The following is a 26390-nucleotide window of genomic DNA, read 5'->3' as shown; positions in this document are numbered from 1 at the left end:
CTTGCTCCATCCTCCCTTCAGTCCTCAGCTCTGCTGCTGTCAGCTGGGAGCAAACTTACTCAAGGCTGTAGGCCAGGGGCTGTTTCAGTTCATCCCTGAGTTTGTGATCAGGACAAAAGTGAGGACCTGACCTCTTGTGGTCACAGCATTACCATGGCAATTTTCACATGCAAACCACTGTCCTGCCCGGATCCTGCTGTTTTCCTGCTGTTCTCCTGCTGTTTGCTGTGGGGAAGGTGAGAGAAAAGGAAAGGGAAACCTCCATCATTTGAGGTTCCTTGTCTGGAAAGCACCTGAGGTTCCCAAGCTGCATTCGAGGAATGGGAACAAAAGGAGGTGGGTTTTCCCTGAAGAAGGAGCATGGGGTGCTGCCTTTACCTGATCCATCTGATTTGGGGGTGAGGATTTGGAGCCTGGGCCCCCCCAAAGTGATGCTGGGGAGCAGAGGAGGAGGATGATGATGCTGGCAGAAGCCTGATCCGTGCTGCTGCTCCTGCTCCCCTCCCAGCGTGACCCCACAAAACCCTGACACCAAGGGCTGCCTTAAGGAAGGGAGTGGCAGCCCAAATTTAGGATTTCCTGCTGTTTAATACCCAGAGTTGATTTGCTTTCTGATTAAGGAGGAAGAGGTGCTGAGGAAAAAAAAATAAAAAAAAAAAAAAAAAAAGAGAAGCGGAAGCAGTTGAGTTGTGAGTGACTTTCCAAATCTCAGCTGGTGCCAGGGACAGGTCTTGGGTTGGTCCTGCTGGAGCCCTGCCTGGGGTGCTGCAAACCCCTCTGACCCCAAGGGATTGGAGCATGGAATCTGTGGAATGGATTGGGTTGTACCCTAGGTGAGCAGCTCTCCTCAGCTGCAGAATACACAGCTCAGGGAGTCTGTTTGTGCCTTGAAATGTGTTTTTTTTTAAACTTCCCCTCTCTCAGATCCGAGTGCTGAGCCACCAGGCTGCTGAGTAAACTCCCAGGATATGCCAGAAAAGGTTTTCCAGCAGAGCTAGGTCACTGTAGTTTTACTGGCAAAGCCTCTTAGGCATAAATGAAGATTATTCCGGTGCAAGCTTATGCTGGTACACTTTATTCCAGTACAAATGAGCTATCCTGGGAAAAAAAAAGTGCCTCTGCATGTTGGAATTGTTTCTGCTCTGGGACATTTTGTGGTCTAGAAATGTTAAAATCACAGCCCTTGGTGATAGTGCTGGATCAGCAGAAGCTGCTGCAGCTGCTGCAGACGTGCCCTGGTCACTTGGAGTGACACTGGGTGACAAAATGCCACAGGGAAGGGTGGCCAGGGCTGGTGGCATTCCTGGAGGGGCTGGCCTGGATGTTGGCTGGTCCAAGCTGGAGCTTTGTGCTGAATGCCAAGGGGATGGAAAAATAGCAAAATAACCAAAATAGCAGTGGAGCTGCTCACAGGTGTTGGGTACAAATGTTTTTATGGAGATTTTTTTTTTCCTTTATTGAAAATTATCGATAATATTCTTGTTCTAATTATGATTATGATAATGCTAGAAGATTGGTGGGGTGAGAAGGGTGATCCAGCAGTTGAGATGCTACCCTGGATTTTGGAGCTGCCAGGATCTGTTCCAGCTTTGGCTCCAGTTTGCTGTGTGGCCTCAGTGAAGTGACATCAGTCTGTGTCCTTGTGCCATCAGTGTCTGGTTTTGGTGGCTGCTGCTGCTAAAAACCTCTGTGAGGTGGGAATCCATCCCTAAGAGAAGGCAGGGCTCTGCTGAGGAGCAGCAGGAACACAAAACTCAGTGTCAGTCCCTGCTGGCTCTGGTGCCCAGGGGATGGTTCCTGCTGTGGGAGCACTCAGCCATCCCAGCATCATGTGCCCTGCCCTAAATGTCATATATTCCTTGGGAAAAAATTCCCATCCAGACCCTGTGGCTGGCAGGCTCAGAGTTTGGAGGAAGAAAAAGAGCTTCACTGCAAATTCTTCAGCTGCTGACGAGCTCTGGTGTCTGATCTCCAACTGCCATGGGGCATCTTTGGGATAGACAGAGGTCGTTGTGCTGAAACAAAGGACACACACAGCAAATAGCTGCACTCGATGGGTGTGACAGAAGGGAAATGCTTTCAGAACTTTTTTTTTTCCTCCAATTTTTTTTTTTTTTTTAATTTAGAAACAGGCACAGAGTTTATTTTGGTCAAGAGATAGTCACACACAGCAGCTTTAAATGGCAGAACTCCTCGAGGAGAAGGAACAGTCTCACACTGCTTGAGCTGCAAATGCCTTTGGGGAAATGCTCCTCTGTTTGCTGCAGTCCAAGGGGTGCTCATCAGTTTGGGAATTTATTTGTGCCTATTAAGGATATTTCCTCAGTCTAGGCTTTTTTCTTTCTTAAATTTATCTTTATTTTGCAGCATTCTTTTCACAGTCAAGGTCCTTTAGGACACTTATGATGGGGAAGAGGGCACACCCCTCATATCCCTGATTGCCATCCTTCAAGTTCTATTTTCCCCAAACCCCAATTCCCTCCAGCCAGGGACTGGCAGCATCTGGGCTGAGCTGCCTCAAGTGGACTCTTGACTTTGCAAGGTTTATAAAAACCATTTTTGCTTGCTGGATGTAAATGTTTCCCATTGCTGCTGCTCTCCCAGCAGGGTTTTGGAGCAGGGAGTGTTTGGATGAGGAGTGGAAACCTCCCAGTGTCCAAGAAGTTGCTTGGAACTTCTGGGTGCTGATGCTCTGCAGAAATCCTGCTGTGGTTGGGATTTCCCAGTGTGTGGCCGAGGGGTTTGGGTGTAAACACACCCAGATGTGGCTGTGCCTCCCCAAATCCTTCCACACAGGATTGTCCCTTTTCTCTCCCACCCTTTTTGGGTTTGCCTCCCAGTTCCTTGCTGGCTGCTGGGGTTGGTGTTAATGTGGGAGCAGGGTGGGTGTGCAGGGAGCTCCTGAGGTGCCCAGGAACTGGGATTTTGGGAGAGGTGCTGGCCCCACACGTGCTTTGCTGCCTGATGTGCTGCAGAGTTGTGGGCTGGTGGCCAGTGACCCTCCTGTGACCTCTCCTGCCTTAAATATTCTGGATCTTTTCAAAGGGAGGACTGACTCTGCTCCTTCCCTTTGCTCAGGGCAGGGGTTCCCTGGATCTGCTGCATCCCTGGAAGGTCCCTCCATCACCCCGTGGGTGTTTTGGGGTCCTGCTCCAGAACCAGCTCCTGGATAGCACTGGGGGCTCTCAGGGCCCTTTAGAGACCCCAGAAGCAGAGCTGGGAAGTGCTGTGCTGAACCCCAGGAGCAGCCCTGGAATCCTGCAGGAATTTCCTGGGGTTCCTGTTGTGCCTCTCTCACGTCACTGAGCCACGGGTGACGTGGTGGCCAGCACTTGGTTTGTGTCAACATCCTGTGGGAGCCTGGCAGGGACAGGGACATGGGACATGGGACAGGGAAAGGGGCAGGGGACAGGGACATGGGAAAGGGAACAGGGACATGGGACAGGGAAAGGGGCAGGGAACAGGGACAGGGAAAAGGAACAGGGAAAAGGGATAGGGACAGGGACAGGGATGCCTTTGGGGTGCTGGGGTCAGAGCTGGGGATTCTGGGGGCAGCTGTGGGGTGCTGGAGAGGTAATGGGACTCTGGATGCAGTGATGGGATTATGGAGGTAGCAGTGGGATTCTGGTGTTTGCAGTGGGATTCTGGGGGCAGCAATGGGATTCTGGAGATTTAAATGGGACTCTGGATGCAGCATTGGGATTCTGGAGGCAGTGATGGGACTGTGGATGCAGCGATAGAATTATAGAATTCTGGGGGCAGCAGTGGTGTTCTGGATGCAGTAATGGAACTCTGCATGTAGTGATGGGGTTCTGGGGGCAGCATTGGGGTTCTAGGTGCAATATTGGGGTTCTGGGGGCTGCATTGGGGTTCTGGGTGCAGCAGTGGGGTTCTGGGTGCAGTAATTGAGTTCTGGGTGCAGCACTGGGTTCTGGGTGCAGTAATTGAGTTCTGGGTGCAGTAATTGAGTTCTGGGTGCAGCACTGGGGTTCTGGGTGCAGTAATTGAGTTCTTGGGTTCTGGGTGCAGTAATTGAGTTCTGGGTGCAGCAGTGGGGTTCTGGGTGCAGTAATTGAGTTCTGGGTGCAGTAATTGAGTTGTGGGTGCAGCACTGGGGTTCTGGGTGCAGCTTTGGGGTTCTGGGTGCAGTAATTGAGTTCTGGGTGCAGCTTTGGGGTTCTGGGTGCAGTAATTGAGTTCTGGGTGCAGCACTGGGGTTCTGGGTGCAGTAATTGAGTTCTGGGTGCAGCAGTGGGGTTCTGGGTGCAGCACTGGGGTTCTGGGTGCAGCTTTGGGGTTCTGGGTGCAGTAATTGAGTTGTGGGTGCAGAGTGGGATGCTGGGGAGCAGTGGCACTGTGGAAGCAGCAGTGGGATGCTGGTTCCACATCCTTGCTAGAGCAGCATCGCTGCCTTGCTGAACCCTCCCTTGCTCCTGCTGGGTCCCCCCAGGATCAGGGATCTCCAGGGAATGTTCTGGGGCTGGGCTGGGCTGCTGTGGGTTCATTCTTTCCCACCGTGTGACATTCATGTGCTAATTGCCCCAAAATCCTGGGGGCACAGCTGATCCTGAGGGGTGCAGGCGACTGAAGAGAGGATTTTCCAGACTCTGGTTCACTCTGGGGACTGCAGACCCACCTGAACACCGTGCTGGTTTGTCCCTGGAGCGAGCCGGGGGCGCTGGGTGGGTTTTGGGGGGATCCTGCCCCCTCCCTGGGGGCAGAGCCAGCCCCTTCCTCGCTGGGGATTGTTTTGCAAGCAGCGTGACAGGATGAGGAGGAAATGTGCCAGGAACGGCTCCGTGTCTCCTCTTGGGAGAGCTGCAGTCTATTTATAAGCCCCCCCCTTCCCGCCCCCCTGCTCTGCTCCCCCGGGACAGCAGGAGTGTTCCAGAACAATTCCGCTTGGAAAAAACCCTGAAATCCTCCAAAACCCTCAAATGCAGCCTGTGAACAGCAGCATTCCCTGTGGATGGACACACAGCTCTCATGGGTGTGAGCCACCTCCGAGTGCCCAAGTTTTTAGGCATTTTTCTCTAAAATTCGGCAAAACTACTAAAATATAAATTGTACTAAGTAAAAAAAAAAAAAAAAAAAAAAAAAAAAAGCTAAAAATCAAAATTAGAATAACCCAAATAAAAATAAACAGTAGAACACTAAACTGTAACAAGTCATATTTCCTACAAAGTATATAAACAAAATAAAAACACCAATCAAATAATACATAATTGCACGAACAGTAGTTTTAAAATATATAAGTAAATATTAATTATATATTATATATTATATATTATATATTATATATTATATATTATATATTATATATTATATATTATATATTATATATTATATATTATATATTATATATTTATTATATATAATATATTATATATTATATATTATATATTTATTATATATTATAATGGAATATTATATATTATGTATAAATTCTATACAGAATCAATTATATATATAAAAATTATATATATTATAATTTATGTTTATATATAAATTATATAAGTATAAATAAAATATATAGTATGTATTATGTAAATATATATGAATTATAGATATAATATAAATTATATATATATAAATCATAAATATATAAATTATATAAATATATAGTATATAATACATAAAGTAAATGTAATAAATATAAGTAAATAAGTAATATATAAGTAAAATATAAGTAAATATATAATATTTATAAATTAAATATATGGGTAAAATATAAAGTAAACAATAAATCAACTTCTGCATTAATCACATTGATTTGTTCATTCCTACACCCTGTGACTGATGCCTGGCTTGGGGTGGAAATGCTCTTCAGGAGGTGGAAATGTTCTCAGCACACTCCAGAATGAGCTGGTTTGGAAAGATGGAGCTGCACTGGGAATTTTGGGGCGTCTCAACCCGTTTCCTCTGCTCCTTCTCTTGCAGATTTCTCCAACCAAGTGAATTCCACGTCGCTGAACTCGCCCACGAGCCGGGGGCCCATGGCCACGCCGTCCCTGCACCCGTCCATCGGGCCGGGCATCGGCTCCTCGCTGGGCTCGCCAGGCCAGCTGCACTCGCCCATCAGCACCCTCAGCTCGCCCATCAACGGCATGGGGCCCCCCTTCTCCGTCATCAGCTCCCCCATGGGCCCACACTCGATGTCCGTCCCCTCCACGCCCAGCCTGGGGTTTGGAACCAGCAGCCCGCAGGTGAGGGGGTGTCCTGAGTGAGGGACAGTACAGGCAGGAGCTTCTCTTTGAAATTCTCTAAACTATTATAATTTTGAAGTTAAGGGGCTCTCAGGCAAAGCTATGGGAATTAGCAATAACAGTTCTTTACTAGGAAAATTAAAATAGCAATGCAGTATTACACAGAACAATCCCAGCCCTGCCAGAGTCAGAATCCAAGCTGACACCCGTCAGTCAGTCAGGGTGTTGGCACAGTCCCATTCAATGGTGGCTGCATCCTCCTGCAGGGGCAGATGTGGTTCAGCTGGAGCAGTGCTCCTGGAGAAGGTGCAGTTTCCTCTGAAGCTCCAGGGATGATGTGCAAAGGTCTGGTTTTCCTCTGGAATCCAGTGGAAAGAAGGTTCCTTGGTGTCCCAAATCTCAGTTTTTCTCTGGGTAGGAAAGGCTTGGCTCCTCCCCTGGCTGGAGCATCTCCCATGGGATGATGGAATTTTATCAGTCATGCCCTGGGACTCAGTGGCCATGAACAGGAGATATCTCCTGGAGGGAGGATGGGCTGTGGGAAGATAAAGATGATTGCCCAGCTGGTTTAAAGATGGCCCATGAGCAGAGAATGTGTGCCAGGAGATCAGGGTCACTGCCCCAGCTGGGTTAACAGATGGGACAGAATTCACATTGCTGGGCACATCCTGTGTTGAACCCAAGACAGGGCAGTGCTGGATGCTGCTGCCAGTTTGGGCAAGGATGAGTCATCCCTGGGGGGTTCCTCATCAAGAGGAGGCAAAAAGTTAAAGCACAAGTGAGAAACTAAGCTGGAGGCATCCTGCTCCATTTTTGGGGGTGGCCTGGCTGTGAGAGACCAGCACAGCTGGAACACAGCTGGCCATCGCTTGCTGTTCCCAGGATTGGGGTGGAAGGAGAGTGGTGGCCACACCTGGGGGCTGGTATAGCTGTGGCAGGAGCCAGAGCCACCCTAGGACTGTCTGGGCTTCTTCTCCTTCCTGGTCAGCAGCACATCCCCTCCAGGGCCAGCCCGTGGTCCCCATAGAATCATGGAATTGTTTTGGTTGGGAAAACCCTCTAAGATCACCCAAGTCCACCACAAACCCATGTCCCCAAGTGCCACACCCACACACCTTTAACACTTCCAGGCATGGTGATTCCACCATGTACAGCCTGAGAACTCTTTCAGTGAAGGAATCACCCAAATAATTCAGCCAATCTCAACCTCTGCTGGCACAACTCGAGGCTGTTTCACTGTTCTGTCACTTGTACAAGCCCAGGGGTCCTCTGCCCACTGCCCCTTTCTCCTCACAGGGCAAGGACTGGCCCTCAGTGGCTGAAGATTATGTAAAAACCCCTCCAAGTAGGGCAAGATAAGCTCTTTTTAAAAATAGCCAGATCGGGGTGCTGGCCAGCCCCTGCCACCTGTTGCTGGCTGCTCGCACGGGATATGTTTAGTAAAAGGGCAGATTAAGGAATTGACCACCACCTGCTGAGGGTTTATTTATTCCAGGCCCTCTCTGGGACTCAAGCACCTGCCAGCACCTTTATTTTTAAATATTGGCTTGGTTTATTCCCAGAGATAACAGGGTTTTTTACTACGTGGGGCTGTGCTGGCTGCAGGCAGCTTCCCCAGGATCCAGCATCCCTGGTGGTCAGAGAGGAATAAAATTTGCCTCTGGATGAGCTTCTCCCATGCAGGATTCAGGCTGTGACCCCCTGAGATGTGCAGGGACCTGCACCCCACTTCCCACTGTGGGACAGCAGCAGGGTGGACACGTCCCCTCCCACCCCGGGGCCAAGGGAAGAGGAACTGAAACTGTGCCTGGGAAAGGGCAGCCAGGGCGAAATCAGCAGCCCCAGCAGCAAAATGGGAGTGGGAAGGGGGATGTGAGGCAACCCAGGGGGAGCCACAAGCCAGGGAGACGGCGGGGAAGGGGCGACTGTAAGGTGCAGTTTGGGGACGGCGAGCGGGGAACCGAAACGGAGCAGGGCTCTGGGGCAGAGGGGAAGTGAGAGTGCTGGGGTGGTGCTGGGAGCCAGCTGGCTCCAGCCCTGGTGGCTCCAGCCCTGGTGACACCAGCTCTTGGTGGCTCCAACCCTGGTGACACCAACTGCGGTGGCTCCAGCCCTGGTGACACCAGCTCTTGGTGGCTCCAGCCCTGGTGGCTCCAGGCTTAGTAGCTCCAGCCCAGGTGGCTCCAGATCTTGGTGGCTTCAGCTTTTCTGGCTCCAACCATTGTGACTCCAGGCTTGGTAGCTCCAGATCTTGATGGCTCCAGCCCAAGAGGCTCCAGCCTTTCTGGCTTCAGTTTTTCTGACTCCAGCCTTTGTGACTCCAGCTTTTGGTGGCTCCAGCACAGGTGGTTCCAGCTCTCAGTGGCTCCAGCCCAGGTGACTCCAACCCTGGTTGCTCTAGCTGAGGTGGCTCCAGCTCTTGGTGGCTCCAGATCTTAGTAGCTCCAGCCCTGGTGGCTCCTACCCTGGTGGCTCCAGCTTTTGGTGGCTCCTCCAGCCCAGGTGGCTCCAGCCCAGGTGGCTCCAGCTTTTGGTGGCTCCAGATCTTAGTAGCTCCAGCTCTTGGTGGCTCCAGCTCTTGGTGGCTCCAGCCCCCGGAGCACCCTTCCTTTGTTCAGGGACTTAAATGTTTTTCCTGGAGGTGACACTTGGGAAGGTTTCAGCCTAATGGCTCCTGCCATCTGTTCCCTGTCTGGCCACATTAGGTGCCTGTCCCTGTCCCTGCAGCGGGCAGAGGCGCCTACCTGGGCCAGCAGAGAGCGGGGGGAGGACGAGGAGAAGCAGCAGGATGAGGAGGAGGAGGAGGAGGGGCAGCGAGGCCAGTGCTGTGCAGGGAGCACAGCCCCCTGCCCTGGCCAGCAGAGCTGGGAGTTAATGAGGCGTGTGGCCCCCGTGGCCGGGCAGGGGTGGCACTGATGGAAGGTGCTTTGCATCAGATGGCAGATGCCACTTGCCATCAGCCCACGCCTCGTCGCCTCTGGAGAGGCAGCAGAGCAGAAGGGCAGGCGCTGCTGGAGGTGCCCAGGGTGGGTCCCCTCTGCCCCAGCTCCAGCAGGAGGGGAAGGAGCTGCCAGGCTCCCAAAAAACAGGGGGCTCACCCCACCCCGTGTGGTTCTGCAGCCCTTGGTGACGGTGCTGGAGGATGCTCCCAGGAGTTTCCCAGGATCTTGCAGGGTTTGCAAACACAGCCCCAAAATCAGGGTGTGGGACGGGGATCCTGCCATGGGATCCTGCCATGGGATCCTCCATCCAGGGAGGGGGATGCTGGAGCTGAGCCAGGAAAGAGGGGAGCTCGCCGTGGTGAGCAGGGCCCCAGCCAGGCTCCAGCATTTAACACGTTACTTAAACCCTCTTTCCCAAAATAATTGGGGAAACAGGGACAAAAAGCACAGGATTTCCAGCAGGAAGGACTTCCCAGGAGCAGCTGCCCCGGGCAGGGCTGGCAGCAGCTCGGGATGCCCGGGGGCGGCTGGGGAGAGATCAGACATGGGATTAGGCTTTTCCAGAGCCACCGTCTGCTGAGCACAATGCTCTTTGCTCTCCCCGGGGCTGGCGTGTTTTTTGGGATGGGAGGAGGAGGAGAATAAAGCAGAGCTTGCCACAGGGGCCAGGATTCATTCTGGAGCTGAAGAAGGACGGGAAGGAGCCAGAGGTGCTGGTTCCTCCCGTGTCTGGGCTCACTGGCTGGGCTGGAGCCGTGCTGTGCCGCAGCAGAAGTGCTGTGTCAAGGCTGCTGTTCCCTCCTCTGTCCCCTCCCTGCACGTGCTCCCGCAGGGGAAGGGCTGGGGCAGGCGCCAGGCTGGTGTGGGAAGCCCAGGGTGGCTCTGCTGAGGTTTGGGGCCAGTGCTGGGAGAGGAACTGATGACTTTCCCCTCCCCAGCCCGGAGCTGAGTCAGCTCTGAGCAGCTGATTCTCCAGGCTGAGGGAGGTTGGTGGGTTTGCTCTGCCCATCGTGCCCCCAGTGTTTGCAGGGGCTGCTTGGGGCTGGGGGAGGTGGTGAAGCCGTGGCTCTGGCCTCGCTCCCACGGCCAGGGATGCAGCTGCCACGAGCCATGGCCACCAGCTGCACCTGGGAATTGGCTCCACTTCCCAGAACGGGCTCTGGGAGGAATTCCTGGGGCAGGTCACCCTGACTTGGCAACCCCTGCTCCCGGGAGAGCACAGAGATCATGGGGGACTCAAAAAGAGATGCTGCTCCTCCCTCCCCTCTGTGCTCTGTCAAACAGGAGTGCATCCCTGGGTGGCACCAGGTCCCAGCTGCCTTTGATCCATCAGCTGGCACAGGCAGGGTGGCACAGGGAGGCAGATCCATCCCATTTCTCCAGGGTGGCTTTACCTGGCTCTGTTGTGTGGCTGTCAGTCACCTGCCTGCCAAATATTCCCCACCAGCCTGCAGACTTGAAAGCCAGAGGAGCGGCTGTGCTGCTCTAATTGACAGATCACAAGCCCTGGGATTTCCCTGAATTAATTTGTGACAAGTGCAGTTGCTGAGGATCTCTGTTAGAGCAGAGGAAGGCAGCAAAGTGAGGCACAGCCTGTGCATCCACAGGATTGGAGTTGGCAGGGTGGTGGCTCTGTGACAATCCCTGGCAGGCTGATTGCCCTGGGGACACCCACGGTGGTCCCAGCCAGCTGTGTCCACAGCTGGCCAAGTCCAGGTCCCCCACCACCCCCAGACCCTCCTGGGTGGGGTGAGCTTGTCCCCTTACCAAGATGGGTCCATCCTGTGCCTCAGTTTCCCTTTGCACACAGGGTGTGACAGCCCAGTGGGGGATTCAGCCTTCACTCCACAGCAGTGCCATGGTGCCAGCACCAGTGCCACCCAAATCTCTGCCTGCTGGGGGCAAGGGAAGGAAGGAGAGACATTTGGGAGCTGCAGGGACGTGTCCCACCCACTCCAGCTCTGGAATCCAGGCCCTGCTGCATCTGGGGTGTGTTTATTTGCCATGGAGCTTTCCTTTGGAGAGATAATGCTGAAGGGATATCTGTAAATTGCAGAGCTAAACAAGAGTGTCCTGGCCTTCATCATCCGTGCAGGGGCTCGCTCCAGCCCGAGCTCTCCCACGAGCCAGCACTGCACATCTCCTTCCCTGTGCCCCGTGGGGCTGTGGGGCTGTGCTGGGCCAGCACAGGAGGAGCTTGCTTTCCAGTTAAACCATGGAAAAACATCCTTCTTGGGTGGGCAGGGTCAGCTCTGCACGGTGCTGGGCCGTGTCCTGCCCCCTGTGTCACCCTGCTGCCAGCTCAGAGCCACCCCAGGCCCTGTGCCAGGGCAGATGAGTGTTGTGCCTTGGGTGGGCTCCTGTGCCCAAATCCTCTTGGATCAGCAGTGCTGGTCCCTCCTGTTTTGTGTCTGAGTGACACAGCCCCGTGTCCCTGTGTCCCTGTGTCCCCATGTCACATGTCCACATGTATCCCCATGTCCCTGTGTTCCACGTCCCTGTGTCCCCATGTCCCTGTGTCACATGTCCTGGTGTCCCCATGTCTCTTTGTCCATGTGTCCCCATGCCCTATGTCCCCGTGTCCCCATGTCCCAGTGTCCCCATGTCCCCGTTGTCTCCTTGTCCCTGTGTCTCCATGTCCCTGTGTCCTCATGTCCCTTTGTCACATGTCCACATGTATCCCCATGTCCCTGTGTCCCCATGTCCCTGTGTCACATATCCTGGTGTACCCATGTCCCTATGTCCATGTGTCCCCATGTCCCCATTGTCTCCTTGTCTCTGTGTCCCATATCTTCATATCCTCATGCCCCCGTGTCCCCATGCCCTGTGTCCCATGTCCCCATGTCCCATGTCCCCATGCCCCCATGTCCCCATGTCCCATGTCCCATGTCCCCATATCCCCATGTCCCCATATCCCTGTGTCCCCGTGTCCCCATGTCCCAAATCCCCATATCCTCGTGTCCTCGTGTCCTTGTGTCCCCGTGTACCCATGTCCCCATGTCCCCATGTCCCCTATCCCTATATCCCCATGTCCTATATCCCCATATCCCCGTGTCCCCATGTCCCCATGTCCGCATGTCCCCATGTCCCATATCCCCATATCCCCGTGTCCCCGTGTCCCCAGCCCCAGCTGAGCCCTGTGCTTGTCCCTCCACAGCTCAACTCTCCCATGAACTCCGTCACCAGCACAGAAGACATCAAGCCACCCCTGGGGCTCAACGGAGTCCTCAAAGTGCCAGCACACCCCTCAGGGACGATGGCCTCCTTCACCAAGCACATATGTGCCATCTGCGGGGACAGATCTTCGGGTGAGGCTGGCACCTGCCCGGGGGCTCAGGGCAGGGGGCTGGGGGTGCCCTGGCAGAGCTGGCATTGGCTCCTGGCAGTGCCACAGCTCTCCTGTGGGACAGCACTTGCCTGTGCCTCTGAGCAGGGGTGAAGAGCTGAGCCAGGAGGGGCCAGGTCCCTGTTCAGCAGTGGGGTCACCTCCTCACCCTGCTGGCAGACAAGAGGGGTGTCCTCCCTGTCCCCATCCTTTGATCTGCACTGGTGCTGTCACAAAGTGCCACGTGGAAAGATGCTCTTGACATGGAGTTTCTCCACCCCTGGGAGATAAAGATGTGCTAATTCCCTCTGTCCTCCTGCTTCTCTTAAAGACTCCAGAAGCTTGCCTGGTTATGAGCCCTTTGGGACCCTTCCTGTGCCCCAGGCTGGAAGTGGAGGGTGGGAACAGGGTACAGAGCAGGCTGGGTCTGCTTTGGGGAGCTCCCAGGGGTACAGGGGACACCCTGTTCCTCTGCTGCACTGCCCCAGCCCCGCTGCATGGCCCAGAAAGGGCCTTTCCCTGGATGTAAGGCAGGATGTGACCCACAGATGTGCTGTGGAATCCAAGCCACAGCCTCCCCCGCTCCAAGAAACCTCTTGGAGATTTCTCTTTGCTCCCCCAAAACGCAGCGGGGAGTGACCCAAAGAAGCTGGGGCCGCCTTTAAACCCGAGTTTTACCCTTCCCACAGGTAAACATTACGGGGTTTACAGCTGTGAGGGCTGCAAAGGGTTCTTCAAGCGCACGGTGAGGAAGGACCTGACCTACACGTGCCGGGACAACAAGGACTGCCTGATCGACAAGCGCCAGCGCAACCGCTGCCAGTACTGCCGCTACCAGAAGTGTCTGGCCATGGGCATGAAGAGAGAAGGTGAGGCTGCCCTGCCCACGGGTCCTGTTTGGAGTGCAGGTGTCTCCAGTAAAGGCAGAAGCTTCTCTTTGAAATGGAGAATGTAAACCCCCTCCCTCTGAATTATTACAGTTTTGAAATTAAGAGGCTCTCAGGCAAAGTTATGGGAATTAGGAATAACAGTTCTTTACTAGGAAAATTAAAATAGCAATGCAGTATTACACAGAACAATCCCAGCCCTGCCAGAGTCAGAATCCAAGCTGACACCCGTCAGTCAGTCAGGGTGTTGGCACAGTCCCATTCAATGGTGGCTGCATCCTCCTGCAGGGGCAGATGTGGTTCAGCTGGAGCAGTGCTCCTGGAGAAGGTGCAGTTTCCTCTGAAGCTCCAGGGATGATGTGGAAAGGTCTGGTTTTCCTCTGGAATCCAGTGGAAAGAAGGTACCTTGGTGTCCCAAATCTCAGTTTTTATCTGGGTAGGAAAGGCTTGGCTCCTCCCCTGGCTGGAGCATCTCCCATGGGATGATGGAATTTTATCAGTCATGCCCTGGGACTCAGTGGCCATGAACAGGAGATATCTCCTGGAGGGAGGATGGGCTGTGGGAAGATAAAGATGATTGCCCAGCTGGTTTAAAGATGGCCCATGAGCAGAGAATGTGTGCCAGGAGATCAGGGGCACTGCCCCAGCTGGGTTAACAGATGGGGACAGAATTCACATTTCTGGGGACACCCTGTATTGCACCCAAGACACCCATGGGTGCTGCAGAGACCTTGGTGGGTGCCAAGAAGCGGCATCAACCTTGCCAAGGTGAAAAAAATCTCGTTTGTGTTTTGGTTTCGTGCCACAGCCAGAGAGTTTTGTGATCTCTGGAGCCTCTGGAGCAGCACTGAGTCCCAGAGCAGGGTGTAGGTGATGGGTAAGGACATTTTCACTCCAGCCTGGCCTTGGACACTTCCAGGAGTGAGGCAGCCACAGCTTCTCTGGGCATCCTGTGCCAGGCTCTCACCAATGCTGCATTTTTTCCCTGATTGGGAAGAAAAAGCAATTTGGTCTCTTTAAGACAGCTCTTCCCTTACTGGAATTTAAATTTAGGATCTAAACGTCCCTGGCAGTGCCTCTTTTAAATGATCTTCTGAAATGCTGACTGTGTCTGTTCCAAGCTGCTGGCAGAACAGGCTTTTAGCAGACACGACGTGAGAGTGACCCCAGTTCTGTGCTGCTTTCTGCCCTTACATCTGCAGAGCCACACTTGCCTCCCTGACAGGCTGATAAGCCAGCCCTGCTCTGGCCCTGGCCCTCAGCTCCAGCCTGGGAGCCTTTGAAGAGCACTTAGGCCTGTCTGGAGCACAGATTAAAGGGGCAGTGCTGGAGCTGCTCTGAGTGTTGGGCAAACCTTGCCACGCTGGGTTTGTGGGGTTACCTGAGGACCAAAGCCACCAAGTGTCACAGCTGTCTGTGCTGGAGGTGTGGGGGGATTGCCAGGGCACCCAGGGGACCTGCTGAGCTTAACCCTTCAGTGCTCAGAGCAAACATTGCTGCCCCAGCAGAGCATTAGATGCAGAGGCTGAGGCATTCAGCAGCAGGGGCTGGCATTGCTCTGGGTGCAGAATGCTGGATCCCATGGGAGATGTGCAGCAGGATGAGGAAGATCTGATCCAAAACCTGAGCCATGGCAGACTCAGGTGACCAGAAAGAAGTGAGAATTCTGCTGTGTGTTCAGAGCATCCCCTTCCCCTGGCACTGCATCCAGAGCCTTCCACAGGCAGCTGCAGACCCAGTGAGCTCCCAGCCCCCCAGAACGAGGTGTGCAGGGCTGGGAGGAGCAGCAGGAGTGCTGGAAGTGCCACCCTGTGAGCAGGTACCTGCTCTGTGCCTGCTGTGATTGCATGGGCAGCACCACTAAAAATTACGGGTCCATTAATTAATTTCTAAATGGTGCTGGAAGTCCCCAGGGAGCACGTACAGTGTGAGGACTCTGTTAATTCATCTTGATTAACATTATCACAGTGAATAGCAAATGGATTCGTAATGATCAGACAATTATTTAAAAGTGTGACAGATGGGATCCTGGTGGCTGCAGGAGTGTGCTCAGGCAGTGCTGATGGATCTGGTGAGGGCAGTGCTGGGGAGGGCAGGAACTGCTGGTTTGACAGTCAGCATCAGATGATTTGGGCATAATCTCCACGTAGGGAAAGCTGGAATAGCTCCCCTGTCTCTTGTTATAAACCTGAAAATTCAGTGTCTCACAGAAATTTCTCAGTTGTCCTAAAGCTGGAAGTCAGGAGTTGGATCTTGCTGAGCTCTTTCTGAGCAGCTCTTGAGTTTCCCATGTGATACCCACCTGATTTATCAACAAAGGGTCTCTTCCCACTGCACCCATCCCAGCTGACTGGAATTGTCCTTACACCACTCCTGCTCCCACCTCTATTTTGGGGAAGAGTTTTGGGCTAAATCCTGCATTGCTAATTCCTTTTGCCTAGATACTCACAACATAGCTGCCTTTTTATCCTCTAGCATCAGCTCTTGTATCTTTTAAGTAGCAGAGCCTGGGTTATGGGCCTCATTTCCCTAAAAACCATCCTGCTCTGGAGACCTAATTTACAGATTGCTGCTGGGAATTATCTCTCCTGTTGCCCTGAGGTACTGGGGTGTGGTGGAAGCACAGCAAAAATCTCTAAAATGAGTTCTGGAGCTGTGGTGAGAGGCAGGGCTGGGCTGGGGAGCAATGCTGAGACCTCAGGGTGATGCTGGCAGGAGGAGTGAGGGCCAAGGTTGTGCTCAGTTTAAAGAGGGTAAAACAAAAGGGGTTGTTGGGTGAGAAGTTGGGTTAGAGAAGTAAAACCAACCTGTTGGAGGTTTGGAAGGGTTTGATCCCAGCAGCTGAGGGGGCTCCAGGTGAACATGCCAAGAGCAGACCCAGAGGGGTGGAACTTGTGCCCAGCCAGGGCAGAGGCAGCAGCTGGGCGCAGGGATCCTACAGACCTTGCCTTGGAGTGGGGGAAGGCTGCAGGAGCAGAGGATTCCTCCTGCTGTGTGCATCTCTTGTGGCTGCTCCCTGCTGGAAACACGTCAGGGAGATCCCAGTGTTCCTGGGATGAGCCTCACTCTCTCTGAGACACTGCAGCCATAATAAATTAGCAACTGGGAACGTTCTTTTCCCCTATGAATTTCTGCCAGCAGTGTAAGCCTTGGGTTTTTTGCACTCTGTCTCCCTCTAAATACCGGAGAGTCAACAAAATTAAGATTACCATCAAGGATCTTGACTAATGCAGGGGTTGTTATTGTGGGGGTGGCTGTTTGCATCCAGGAGAGCTCAGATCCTGCTGGATCTGTTCCTCACTGGGGTCTGAGGTGTCTGTGCATCAGCAGCCCTGGGTTCCAGAGGGAAAAAGAGGAAACTGCCTTGGAATCAGGCAGGCAGAGGTCTTGTGAAGAGCTGGGAGCAAACACCAGGGGCTTTGGATGGGGGGTCCTGTGTGGCAGGGGGTGACAGCAGAGGTGACAGCAGAGGTGACAAGGGCGTGGTGCAGCTGGGACTGTCCTGTGAGATGGGATGGGATGGGATGGGATGGGATGGGATGGGATGGGATGGGATGGGATGGGATGGGATGGGATGGGATGGGATGGGATGGGATGGGATGGGATGGGATGGGATGAGTGCTGCCCCAGCAGTTCTGGCAGCCCTCGGGGTCGCACAGGGAGCAGGAAATACCAGTGTGGAGCCCTTTCCCAGGCTCCCTTGGCTGCCTCACAGGGAGCAGCCTTGGGAAGCAGCTCCCAGAGCCTTCCCCTGGATGTGAGGGCTCCTTGGGAGAGGCAGGCAGGAGCTGCTGGGCTGCCCAGCTTGGAGCAGGGCTTGCACGTGGCAGGCTGCAGGCTGGCTTGGTGGCAGCTGGGTGGAGTGGATGCTGCTGCAGCCCTGAGCCCATCTGGAGGGCAGAGAGCTGCTCTCCTGCAGCACCTGCAGCTCAGGCTGCCTGGCTGATCCCAAAGCTGCTCCTAAATCCAGGTGCAGGTCCAGCCTGCTGAGGTTTGGAGCATGCAGGACATCTGTCCAGCTGCACACTTGCTCTCTGACTTCAGGACTTTGGTAAACTCCACAGCCTGAGTTCATTCTTCCTCTCCTGTGTTCGTGGGTTGGTTTTCCCCCTCCCACTTGCCAAGCTGAGGGGTTCAGCCTGGGAAGGGTTGGACTTGCAGCATCTCCACAGCCTGGAGACCTTCCCAGCCTCCAGGGAGCTGCTGCCTCCCTTAGTGCAGAGGGACTGGAGGTTCCCACCTGGAGTGACTTGTGCCATGGCTCTGCATCCCCCTGGAGTCTGGGCCATCCCAGCTCCTGGGCCATCCCTCAGAGCACGAGGAATCTGGGAGAAAGAGCAGCAATTCAGGTTTCCAGTGCACTGTCAGAGTGAATGTGAAAGCAGGCAAGTGGCCCCAGCCTGGTGAAGGGGCAGAGTTCAAGAGCACAGTTATTTTTAGGAGTAATTTTGGAATGGAAAATGTCTTCCAGCTTAATGAGCTTGTTTCTTATATCCTTTTAAAGTGCTGCTCTTTAAACCAGCTGGTTAAATGATGCTGGGTTTGTTTTTTTTTTTGTTGTTTTTAAGGATGCTCTTAGGTTGAGAAAATGGGTTTGGCTTATGGTTTTCTCTCCTTTTGTTGCTGTTTGTTTATACTTCAGTGTCCAGAGAGTGAAGTGAGCTAGAGATTTTTTGCTGTTGTTTTCCAGAGCTGTTCCTCTTGTGAGCTAACTGCATGCAAAGGTTTCAATCCACTTTTTAACACTCTCAAGTTACACTTTTTAATTATCACAGTGGTATTTTGCATCCCTTAAAAAAATTACAGAGTTCAGTTGAAAACGTTGGAGGAAAAAAAAAAACAAAACACATTTACTTCATGTGTCACAGCTTTTGAGGTTGTTTACAGTAGCAGAAAGCTGCACCTCTGAAAAAGGAAAAAAAGGTGACACACGAAAGCAAAGCAGAAGAAACACTGTCTGAATTCGTTTTCTCAGCTGTCTTGGCATTTTGGATATAAACAGGTACCTGGGGCATAAATGCTTCAAGATGATGATGATCCACAGCAAAGATGTGGCTTCATGAGAGGCAGCAGAGCCCAGTAAATCCCAGTGAGAGAAATGGAAATCCCCAATAACCCCCAGCCAGCACCTCATAAATAACCACCCACCCACCTGCAGATGGGGAAAACTAAAACTGAGCAGGTTTGGGGCTCTCTGGGCTGAGCTTTGCTGCCTTCCCCTGTGCCCTCAGGATGCTGGCTCTGTTTCCCTGAGAAAAACTCATTTTTTTGGGCAGTGAGTTATCCTTTCTCCATGGAAGTGCCAGCCCCCACCCTGCTGCTCCTGGAGGGAGGGGTTTTCATCCCAAAAAGCTCTGGGTGAGCTGCTGGTGTGTCCCAGCAAACAAACCAACCTGTGCTGCTCTCAGAAACACCATTGCCCTGTGGAAAATAATTTCCTTTGGCCTCTCCTCCCCTCCACTCTGCTTTGGCACAGAAGTGCAGTGCCCCTGAGCGTGGCCACCAGAGCTGGGCTGGGTGGCACTTTGCCCTGGACTCAAACCTGCTTTTTTAGCCACCAGATGCTGAGCAAAGCCAAGGTGTCCAGTGTGATGTGGACACCTGCAGAGGATGGATTTTGGCACATCAGCCCTCAGGCTTGGGGAGCTGAGGCTCATCTGCAATCCACAGGACGAGACATTTTGGGTTTTAGGGACACGAGAGGTCACCAAGGAGTGGCTTGGACACATGGGGCTCCATGTCTTGCTGTACCATGGCCTGGGGAGGTGCAGATGGGCTGGAGAAGCTCCAGATGAAACATGACAGCAACTGGCCTGAGGCAAGCACAGACCAAATCAGGCAGAATAACAGGAGGGGCTGTTCATCAGGTGCCACGGAAAACACAGGCTGGCTCAGACATAGCTGCAGGAGGTGGGGCTGCCTCTCCGAGCTCTCAGACTGCATCTCTTCCCTCCTCAAGTGGATTGCAGGGTTCAAATGCTTCCCTTATGTTCAGAAAACCAGCCTGGAAAAGCTCTCATCCATCCCAGGCTCCTTGAAGAGAAGTAGAAGCACTGGCACAGCCATCAGCACGGAGGGGAGGGCTCAGCCCTGCAGGAGATTTATGGGATGCAGCAAGGCAGATTCCTGCCTCACTCTGCACTTGGGGAGGATAGACCACACTGTCCATCAGCTGTGCCACCCTCAGGAGCAGCAGCATCAGCCTTGTTGGGAAGCTGAGCAGAGCAAGGTCATTACCAAACCCACAAAGAAATGCAGTTCCCAGGCTAGATCCATCCCAAAATGAATTTCTGTCATCTCCAAAGTTTATTAGTTTATTTGACTGATCCCCAGTGGGAGTGGGGAGTGGACTGCAGGGATGAGGTCCCAGGTCAGGGGTCTGCTCCCTGCTGGGGATTTTCCCAGATTCCATGGGTGAAAACCCACTTGTCCTTCTCTCCTTCCCTCTGTTCTGTGTGCTGGTTTTTTCCTTCACCTCAAGGACCACAGTCCCCATTTTTTCCTGGGATGGTGACATGTCCCTCAGCACCTCTGCTAAGGAGGAGCAGCAGCTTGTCAGGTCCTCAGCAGCTTGTCAGGGAAATGCTGGTGGCAGGAAATGCAGAATTTCCCATTGGCTGATGCCTGTGGAGATTGGGGATGAGAGGAGTGTCCTAAAAACGTGACTGGATGGAGGAAGGGAGGGATGGATGGATGGATGGATGATGGATGATGGATGGATGGATGGATGATGGATGGATGATGGATGGATGGATGATGGATGGATGATGGATGGATGGATGATGGATGGATGGATGATGGATGGATGATGGATGGATGGATGATGGATGGATGGATGGATGGATGGATGATGGATGGATGGATGATGGATGGATGATGGATGATGGATGGATGGATGATGGATGGATGGATGATGGATGGATGATGGATGGATGGATGATGGATGGATGATGGATGGATGATGGATGGATGGATGGATGGATGGATGGATGGATGGATGGATGGATGATGGATGGATGGATGATGGATGGATGGATGGATGATGGATGGATGGATGGATGGATGGATGGATGGATGGATGATGGATGGATGATGGATGGATGGATGATGGATGGATGATGGATGGATGATGGATGGATGGATGGATGGATGGATGGATGATGGATGGATGGATGATGGATGGATGGATGATGGATGATGGATGGATGGATGGATGGATGGATGGATGGATGGATGGATGGATGATGGATGGATGATGGATGGATGATGGATGGATGGATGGATGGATGGATGGATGGATGGATGGATGATGGATGGATGATGGATGGATGGATGATGGATGGATGGATGATGGATGGATGATGGATGGATGATGGATGGATGATGGATGGATGGATGATGGATGGATGATGGATGGATGGATGATGGATGATGGATGGATGGATGATGGATGGATGATGGATGATGGATGGATGGATGGATGGATGGATGGATGGATGGATGGATGGATGATGGATGGATGGATGATGGATGGATGATGGATGGATGATGGATGGATGGATGATGGATGGATGGTTGATGGATGGATGATGGATGGATGGATGATGGATGGATGATGGATGATGGATGATGGATGGATGATGGATGGATGATGGATGATGGATGATGGATGATGGATGGATGGATGATGGATGGATGGATGATGGATGATGGATGGATGGATGGATGATGGATGGATGATGGATGGATGATGGATGATGGATGATGGATGGATGATGGATGGATGATGGATGATGGATGATGGATGATGGATGGATGGATGATGGATGGATGGATGATGGATGATGGATGGATGGATGGATGATGGATGGATGATGGATGGATGGATGATGGATGATGGATGGATGGATGATGGATGGATGGATGATGGATGGATGATGGATGATGGATGGATGGATGATGGATGGATGGATGATTGATGGATGGATGGATGGATGGATGATGGATGGATGATGGATGGATGATGGATGGATGGATGATTGATGGATGGATGGATGGATGGATGATGGATGGATGATGGATGGACAGGGCCCTGCCATTAGAGGCTCCCTGGGCTGGCAGCAGGGGTGCAGCAGAGCAGCCAGCACTCCCTGGCTGGGGCTGGGTTTCTGTGCTCTGGCTGGGCTGTGCCATCTGCTGTGCCCGGTGCCAGCTGGGCTGGGGCTGAGCTGGGCTGGGTCAGTGTGCCCTGCCCAGCTCTGCAGGAGCTGCAGCACCACCCTCTGCTGCAGCACTGGTTGATCTCCCAGCTCACATCAATAGAAGGAGCTCTGTAGGTGTCTGGTCTCTGCCCATGTTGTGTCAGCTGGGCTCAGCCTGATCTCAGGTGCTGTCCATGTCCCTGTGAGATCCTGAACCCCTGAGTGTGTCTGACTGACTCTCAGGCAGGAATGTGGCCCTGCTGAGGCTGAGATCTGCAGACTGAGGCTGGAAGGAGCCCCTGTGTGCCCAGACCTCTGCCACAATCCCAGTGTCCGGCCTCAGGATGAGTTTTTGGGGTAACACCACGGTGGAGTGACCCCAGTGATCCCAGCTTTGCTCCTTCATCCTTGAGAGCTGCTGTCAGTCTCCAGCAGCACTTTGGCATTTAATTCTTTTGATAAGGTCCCATTTGTTGAGGGTTTGCTTTTCTCTCAGGCTCTTGTGTTATTTAGTAGGTGTTTCATCTCCTCTAACGTGCCCAGAGGAATCTTGGTGCATCTGTGCTGCTGAAGAAGGGCTGGCATTAAGCAAAAACTTCCCTGCAGAAGCAGGAGTGGGGTTGGAGGGGTGAAATTAAAGCAGAGTTTTATCATGGCTTGAAAAAGAAGAATCCACACCAGATGGACAAAATCCACGACAAAATGTGAATTTTACCTGGCTCTGGCAGCCCAGCAGACAGTGTTGGTGGCCTGGGGAGCCTCTGCAGCTCAGAGGAGTTTGCAGAAAGGAATCTTCTGCCTTTTTGCACAGCAGCTTTCACATGGAAGAGTCTGAGCTCTGTCTGAGCAAACAGCAACACTGAGGGAAGGGAGGGGGAGCACTGGGAATCAGCCCCAGGAGCTGGGTTAATGGGATCAACAGCCAGAGAGGGCTCCTTTAGCCTGTGGCTCAATTTCCTGGGGTTTATTTTATTTTATTTTATTTTATTTTATTTTATTTTATTTTATTTTATTTTATTTTATTTTATTTTATTTTATTTTATTTTATTTTATTTTATTTTATTTTATTTTATTTTTAATATTTTATTTTATTTTATTTTATTTTTATTTCCCTAGAGTTTCATATTGTAGAGTTTGATTTTTGCACTTGGCATAGAGCTGATGGTCTGAAAAGCCTCATTGTGTTACAGACATTACCTGTGCCCCTGCTGCTCTGCCTGAACATCCCATAACCAGCTCCAAGTGCAGCAGGGAGGGAGTGCTGGGGGAATTGTCAATAAATAAATGGCTTGGAAATGTGCTGTGGGAAACAGTGGTGTGTGGAGAATGGTGGGATTTAGGGTGTGTGACAAGGTGATGGAGAGACTTCCCCCTGGAACTGCACAAAGCTGCTTTCCAGGGGTAGGAAAAGTGTCTGCAGGTTTCCAGGGGAGGTCATTAATAATAATAATAATAAGGTTATTAACATCTAATAAGTGTTTTTCATCTGGGAGCTGCTCAGACATCACTCATCAGCACGTGGCAGGCTGCAGAGAACCCCACAGGATGTGGGACAGGTTGTCTGTCTGGGATGGGATTTGCACGGAGCTGCTGTCCCACGGGAGCTGGGCTGGGGCAGGAGAGGGGCAGGACATGGCACCAGGGACTTCAGCACTGGCTGAACTCTGCATTTCTTCTCTTCTCTTCTCTTCTCTTCTCTTCTCTTCTCTTCTCTTCTCTTCTCTTCTCTTCTCTTCTCTTCTCTTCTCTTCTCTTCTCTTCTCTTCTCTTCTCTTCTCTTCTCTTCTCTTCTCTTCTCTTCTCTTCTCTTCTCTTCTCTCTCTCCTCTCCTCTCCTCTCCTCTCCTCTCCTCTCCTCTCCTCTCCTCTCCTCTCCTCTCCTCTCCTCTCCTCTCCTCTCCTCTCCTCTCCTCTCCTCTCCTCTCCTCTCCTCTCCTCTCCTCTCCTCTCCTCTCCTCTCCTCTCCTCTCCTCTCCTCTCCTCTCCTCTCCTCTCCTCTCCTCTCCTCTCCTCTCCTCTCCTCTCCTCTCCTCTCCTCTCCTCTCCTCTCTTTTCTCTCTTTTCTCTCTTCTCTCCCTGATTCTGTCCCTTCACAATGACTCAGACTTGCTTCCTTCATGGTCCTTTCCTTCATTTGTCTTTAACCTTTTTATTTCCAGGACTGTCCCTGTGCAGAGGGGTTTTCCCAGGCAGGATCATCCCTCTCCCTGCTGATTTCTGAGCTGATCCCCCAACCTCACATTCCCTGGGGTATCCCAGTCTGGGATGACATCAGAGGGGGTGGTGATGCTGCAGGGTGTTGCATGGCCAGCTGTGGTGGCAGTGGCAGTGACCCTGTCCCCTGTGTGTCACTTGCAGCCGTGCAGGAGGAGAGGCAGCGGGGCAAGGACCGCAACGAGAACGAGGTGGAGTCCACGAGCAGCGCCAACGAGGACATGCCCGTGGAGAAGATCCTGGAGGCTGAGCTGGCTGTGGAGCCAAAGACTGAGACCTACATCGAGGCAAACATGGGCCTGACACCCAGCTCGGTGAGGAACCTGCCCAGCCCCTGGTTGGGGCTGCAGGAGTGGCTGTGAGGGCAGCTGGGACAGAGGGGTTGGGCTGTGGGGGAAAGAACCAGCTCAGAAATGCAGTTCCTGACACAAGGGCTGGCTGGGGGACATCAGGAGTGGCTGTGAGGACAGGGGAATTGTGCTGTGTGAGAATAGAGCCAGCTCAGAAATGCAATTCCTGACACAAGGGCTGGCTGGGGGACATCAGGAATGGCCATGAGGACAGGGGGGTTGTGCTCTGTGAGAATAGAACCAGCTCAGAAATGCAATTCCTGACACAAGGCCTGGCTGGGGGACATCACCAGTGGCCCTGAGGACAGAGGGGTTGTGCTGTGTGAGAATAGAGCCAGCTCAGAAATGCAATTCTTGGCTCTGTGTCAGCTCAGCACCAGGAAAGCAGAGCCAGCCTTTGGTGGCTTCTGTCCCACAGTAAGAGGTGCTGTGAGGAATAATTAAAAGGGCTCACAGAGAAGATTTTATTGTAAAGAACAACCCTCAGTGCTAAAAGGCAGGAAGGCACTGCATGCTCTGAAGAGCTTGGAGTCCAGTTGAGGCAATAAACAGACCTGAGTGGCTGAAGTGCCAAGAGATAAGAGAATGAGGGTGTGACTTCTCAGGTGCAGAATTATGCAGCTGCTTGGCTGAGGAGGGAAAACTTGGAGAAATTTGCCTAGAAGTTGGTTTTCAAGTTCATTTCCCAGTTAGAAACTTACAGAATCAGGTACAGAATCATGTGCAGAATCAGGGACAGAATCATTCAGGTACAGAATCAATCAGGTACAGAATCATGTGCAGAATCAATCAGGTACAGAATCATGTGCAGAATCAGGGACAGAATCATTCAGGTACAGAATCAATCAGGTACAGAATCATGTGCAGAATCAGGGACAGAATCAATCAGGTACAGAATCATGTGCAGAATCAGGGGCAGAATCAATCAGGTACAGAATCAATCAGGGACAGAATCAATCAGGTACAGAATCAGTCAGGTGCAGAATCAGGGACAGAATCAGGTACAGAATCAGTCAGGTACAGAATCATGTGCAGAATCAAACAGGTGCAAATCCTCACCTGCATTTAAGAGGAGGATCCCATCACCACGAGGTTGTAAAGGGATTTTTTTTTTTTTTTTTGGGGAGGAGTTAGTAAGGAGCTCAGAGAGGCTCTGACTGCTCTCAGGATTAAAAATCCTTCAGGGGAGCTGGAGCCAGCGTTGTGCTGACTTGAAAACAAACCCCAGAGAGGGAGCTGAAATAAATGGCTTCGTCTGGCACCGCGTCTCCTCAGATTGAAAGCCGGTTCCTGCATAATTCAACAGGCATTACTGTGAACAAGGATGTGTGTTGCATCTAAATAGAAGCAGGAGGCTTGTTGAAATGCCCTATTATTGTCAAGCCCACGAGGTGACATTTGTAGCAGGTTTAGCAGATGGATGAGATCAGCAGCTCCGGGTCACCACCGGATGGGGAGAGGGAAGGCAGAGGAGCTGGTGATGGGAAGGCAGAAAAACCCAGGTGATGGAAAAACAGACAAATCCAGGTGAAGGAAAGGCAGACAGATCCAGGTGAAGGAAAGGCAGACAGATCCAGGTGATGGAAAAACAGACAAATCCAGGTGAAGGAAAGGAAGACAGATCCAGGTGAAGGAAAGGCAGACAGATCCAGGTGAAGGAAAGGCAGAAAGATCCAGGTGATGGAAAAACAGACAAATCCAGGTAATGGGAAGGCAGAAAAACCCAGGTGATGGGAAGGCAGACAGATCCAGGCCTTGATAAACATGGGGGAGAGAAAGCACGAGCAGTTTGCTGCTGGCCTCGTGTCTTGGGTGCTTTGATTTGTGTCTCTGCACCTCAGGCCAGCTCTTGGTGACCTGCAGGGACATTTCCAGCTGGGGGTGGCAGGGTGATTTAGGGGTTAGCATCTTTGTCTCCCCCATAGGATGGGTTAGAAGGGACCTTAAAGTCATCTTCTGCCATGGGCAGGGACATTTCCACTGTCCCAGGTTGCTCCAGGCTCCATCCAGCCTGGCCTGGAACACTTGCAGGGATCCAGGGGCAGCCACAGCTTCTCTGGGCACCCTCCCCACTCTCCTAGAGAAGGATTTTTCCCTAATATCTGCTCTAACCCCACTCTCTTTCAGTTCAAATCATCCTCCTTGTCCTGTCACTCGTGTCTGTGCTGTCACCTTGTGCCATGTCCCTGTGCCAGGGGGTGGCTTTGCCTGTGCCCCATGCTTTGGGAATCCAGACCCCTGTAAGCACAGCCTGGGACAGGCTCCT

The 26390-nt window shown here is 52.3% G+C and overlaps 1 protein-coding gene across 1 annotated transcript in view; it reads left to right on the top strand.

The window, feature by feature from the left end:
* Nucleotides 1-26390, top strand: part of RXRA (retinoid X receptor alpha) — a 102900-nt gene that overhangs the window by 62335 nt on the left and 14175 nt on the right. The window contains exons 2-5 of the mRNA XM_056504860.1: nucleotides 5941-6206; nucleotides 12306-12456; nucleotides 13163-13342; nucleotides 23919-24088. Coding sequence (XP_056360835.1) covers nucleotides 5941-6206; nucleotides 12306-12456; nucleotides 13163-13342; nucleotides 23919-24088 — 767 coding nt within the window. The remainder of the gene's footprint in view (nucleotides 1-5940; nucleotides 6207-12305; nucleotides 12457-13162; nucleotides 13343-23918; nucleotides 24089-26390) is intronic.

This window comes from Oenanthe melanoleuca, chromosome 17, assembly GCF_029582105.1.
Source record: "Oenanthe melanoleuca isolate GR-GAL-2019-014 chromosome 17, OMel1.0, whole genome shotgun sequence".
NCBI lineage: Eukaryota > Metazoa > Chordata > Aves > Passeriformes > Muscicapidae > Oenanthe > Oenanthe melanoleuca.
The sequence above is the reverse complement of the archived record's forward strand: the minus strand, read 5'-3'. Positions and strand labels throughout refer to the sequence as shown.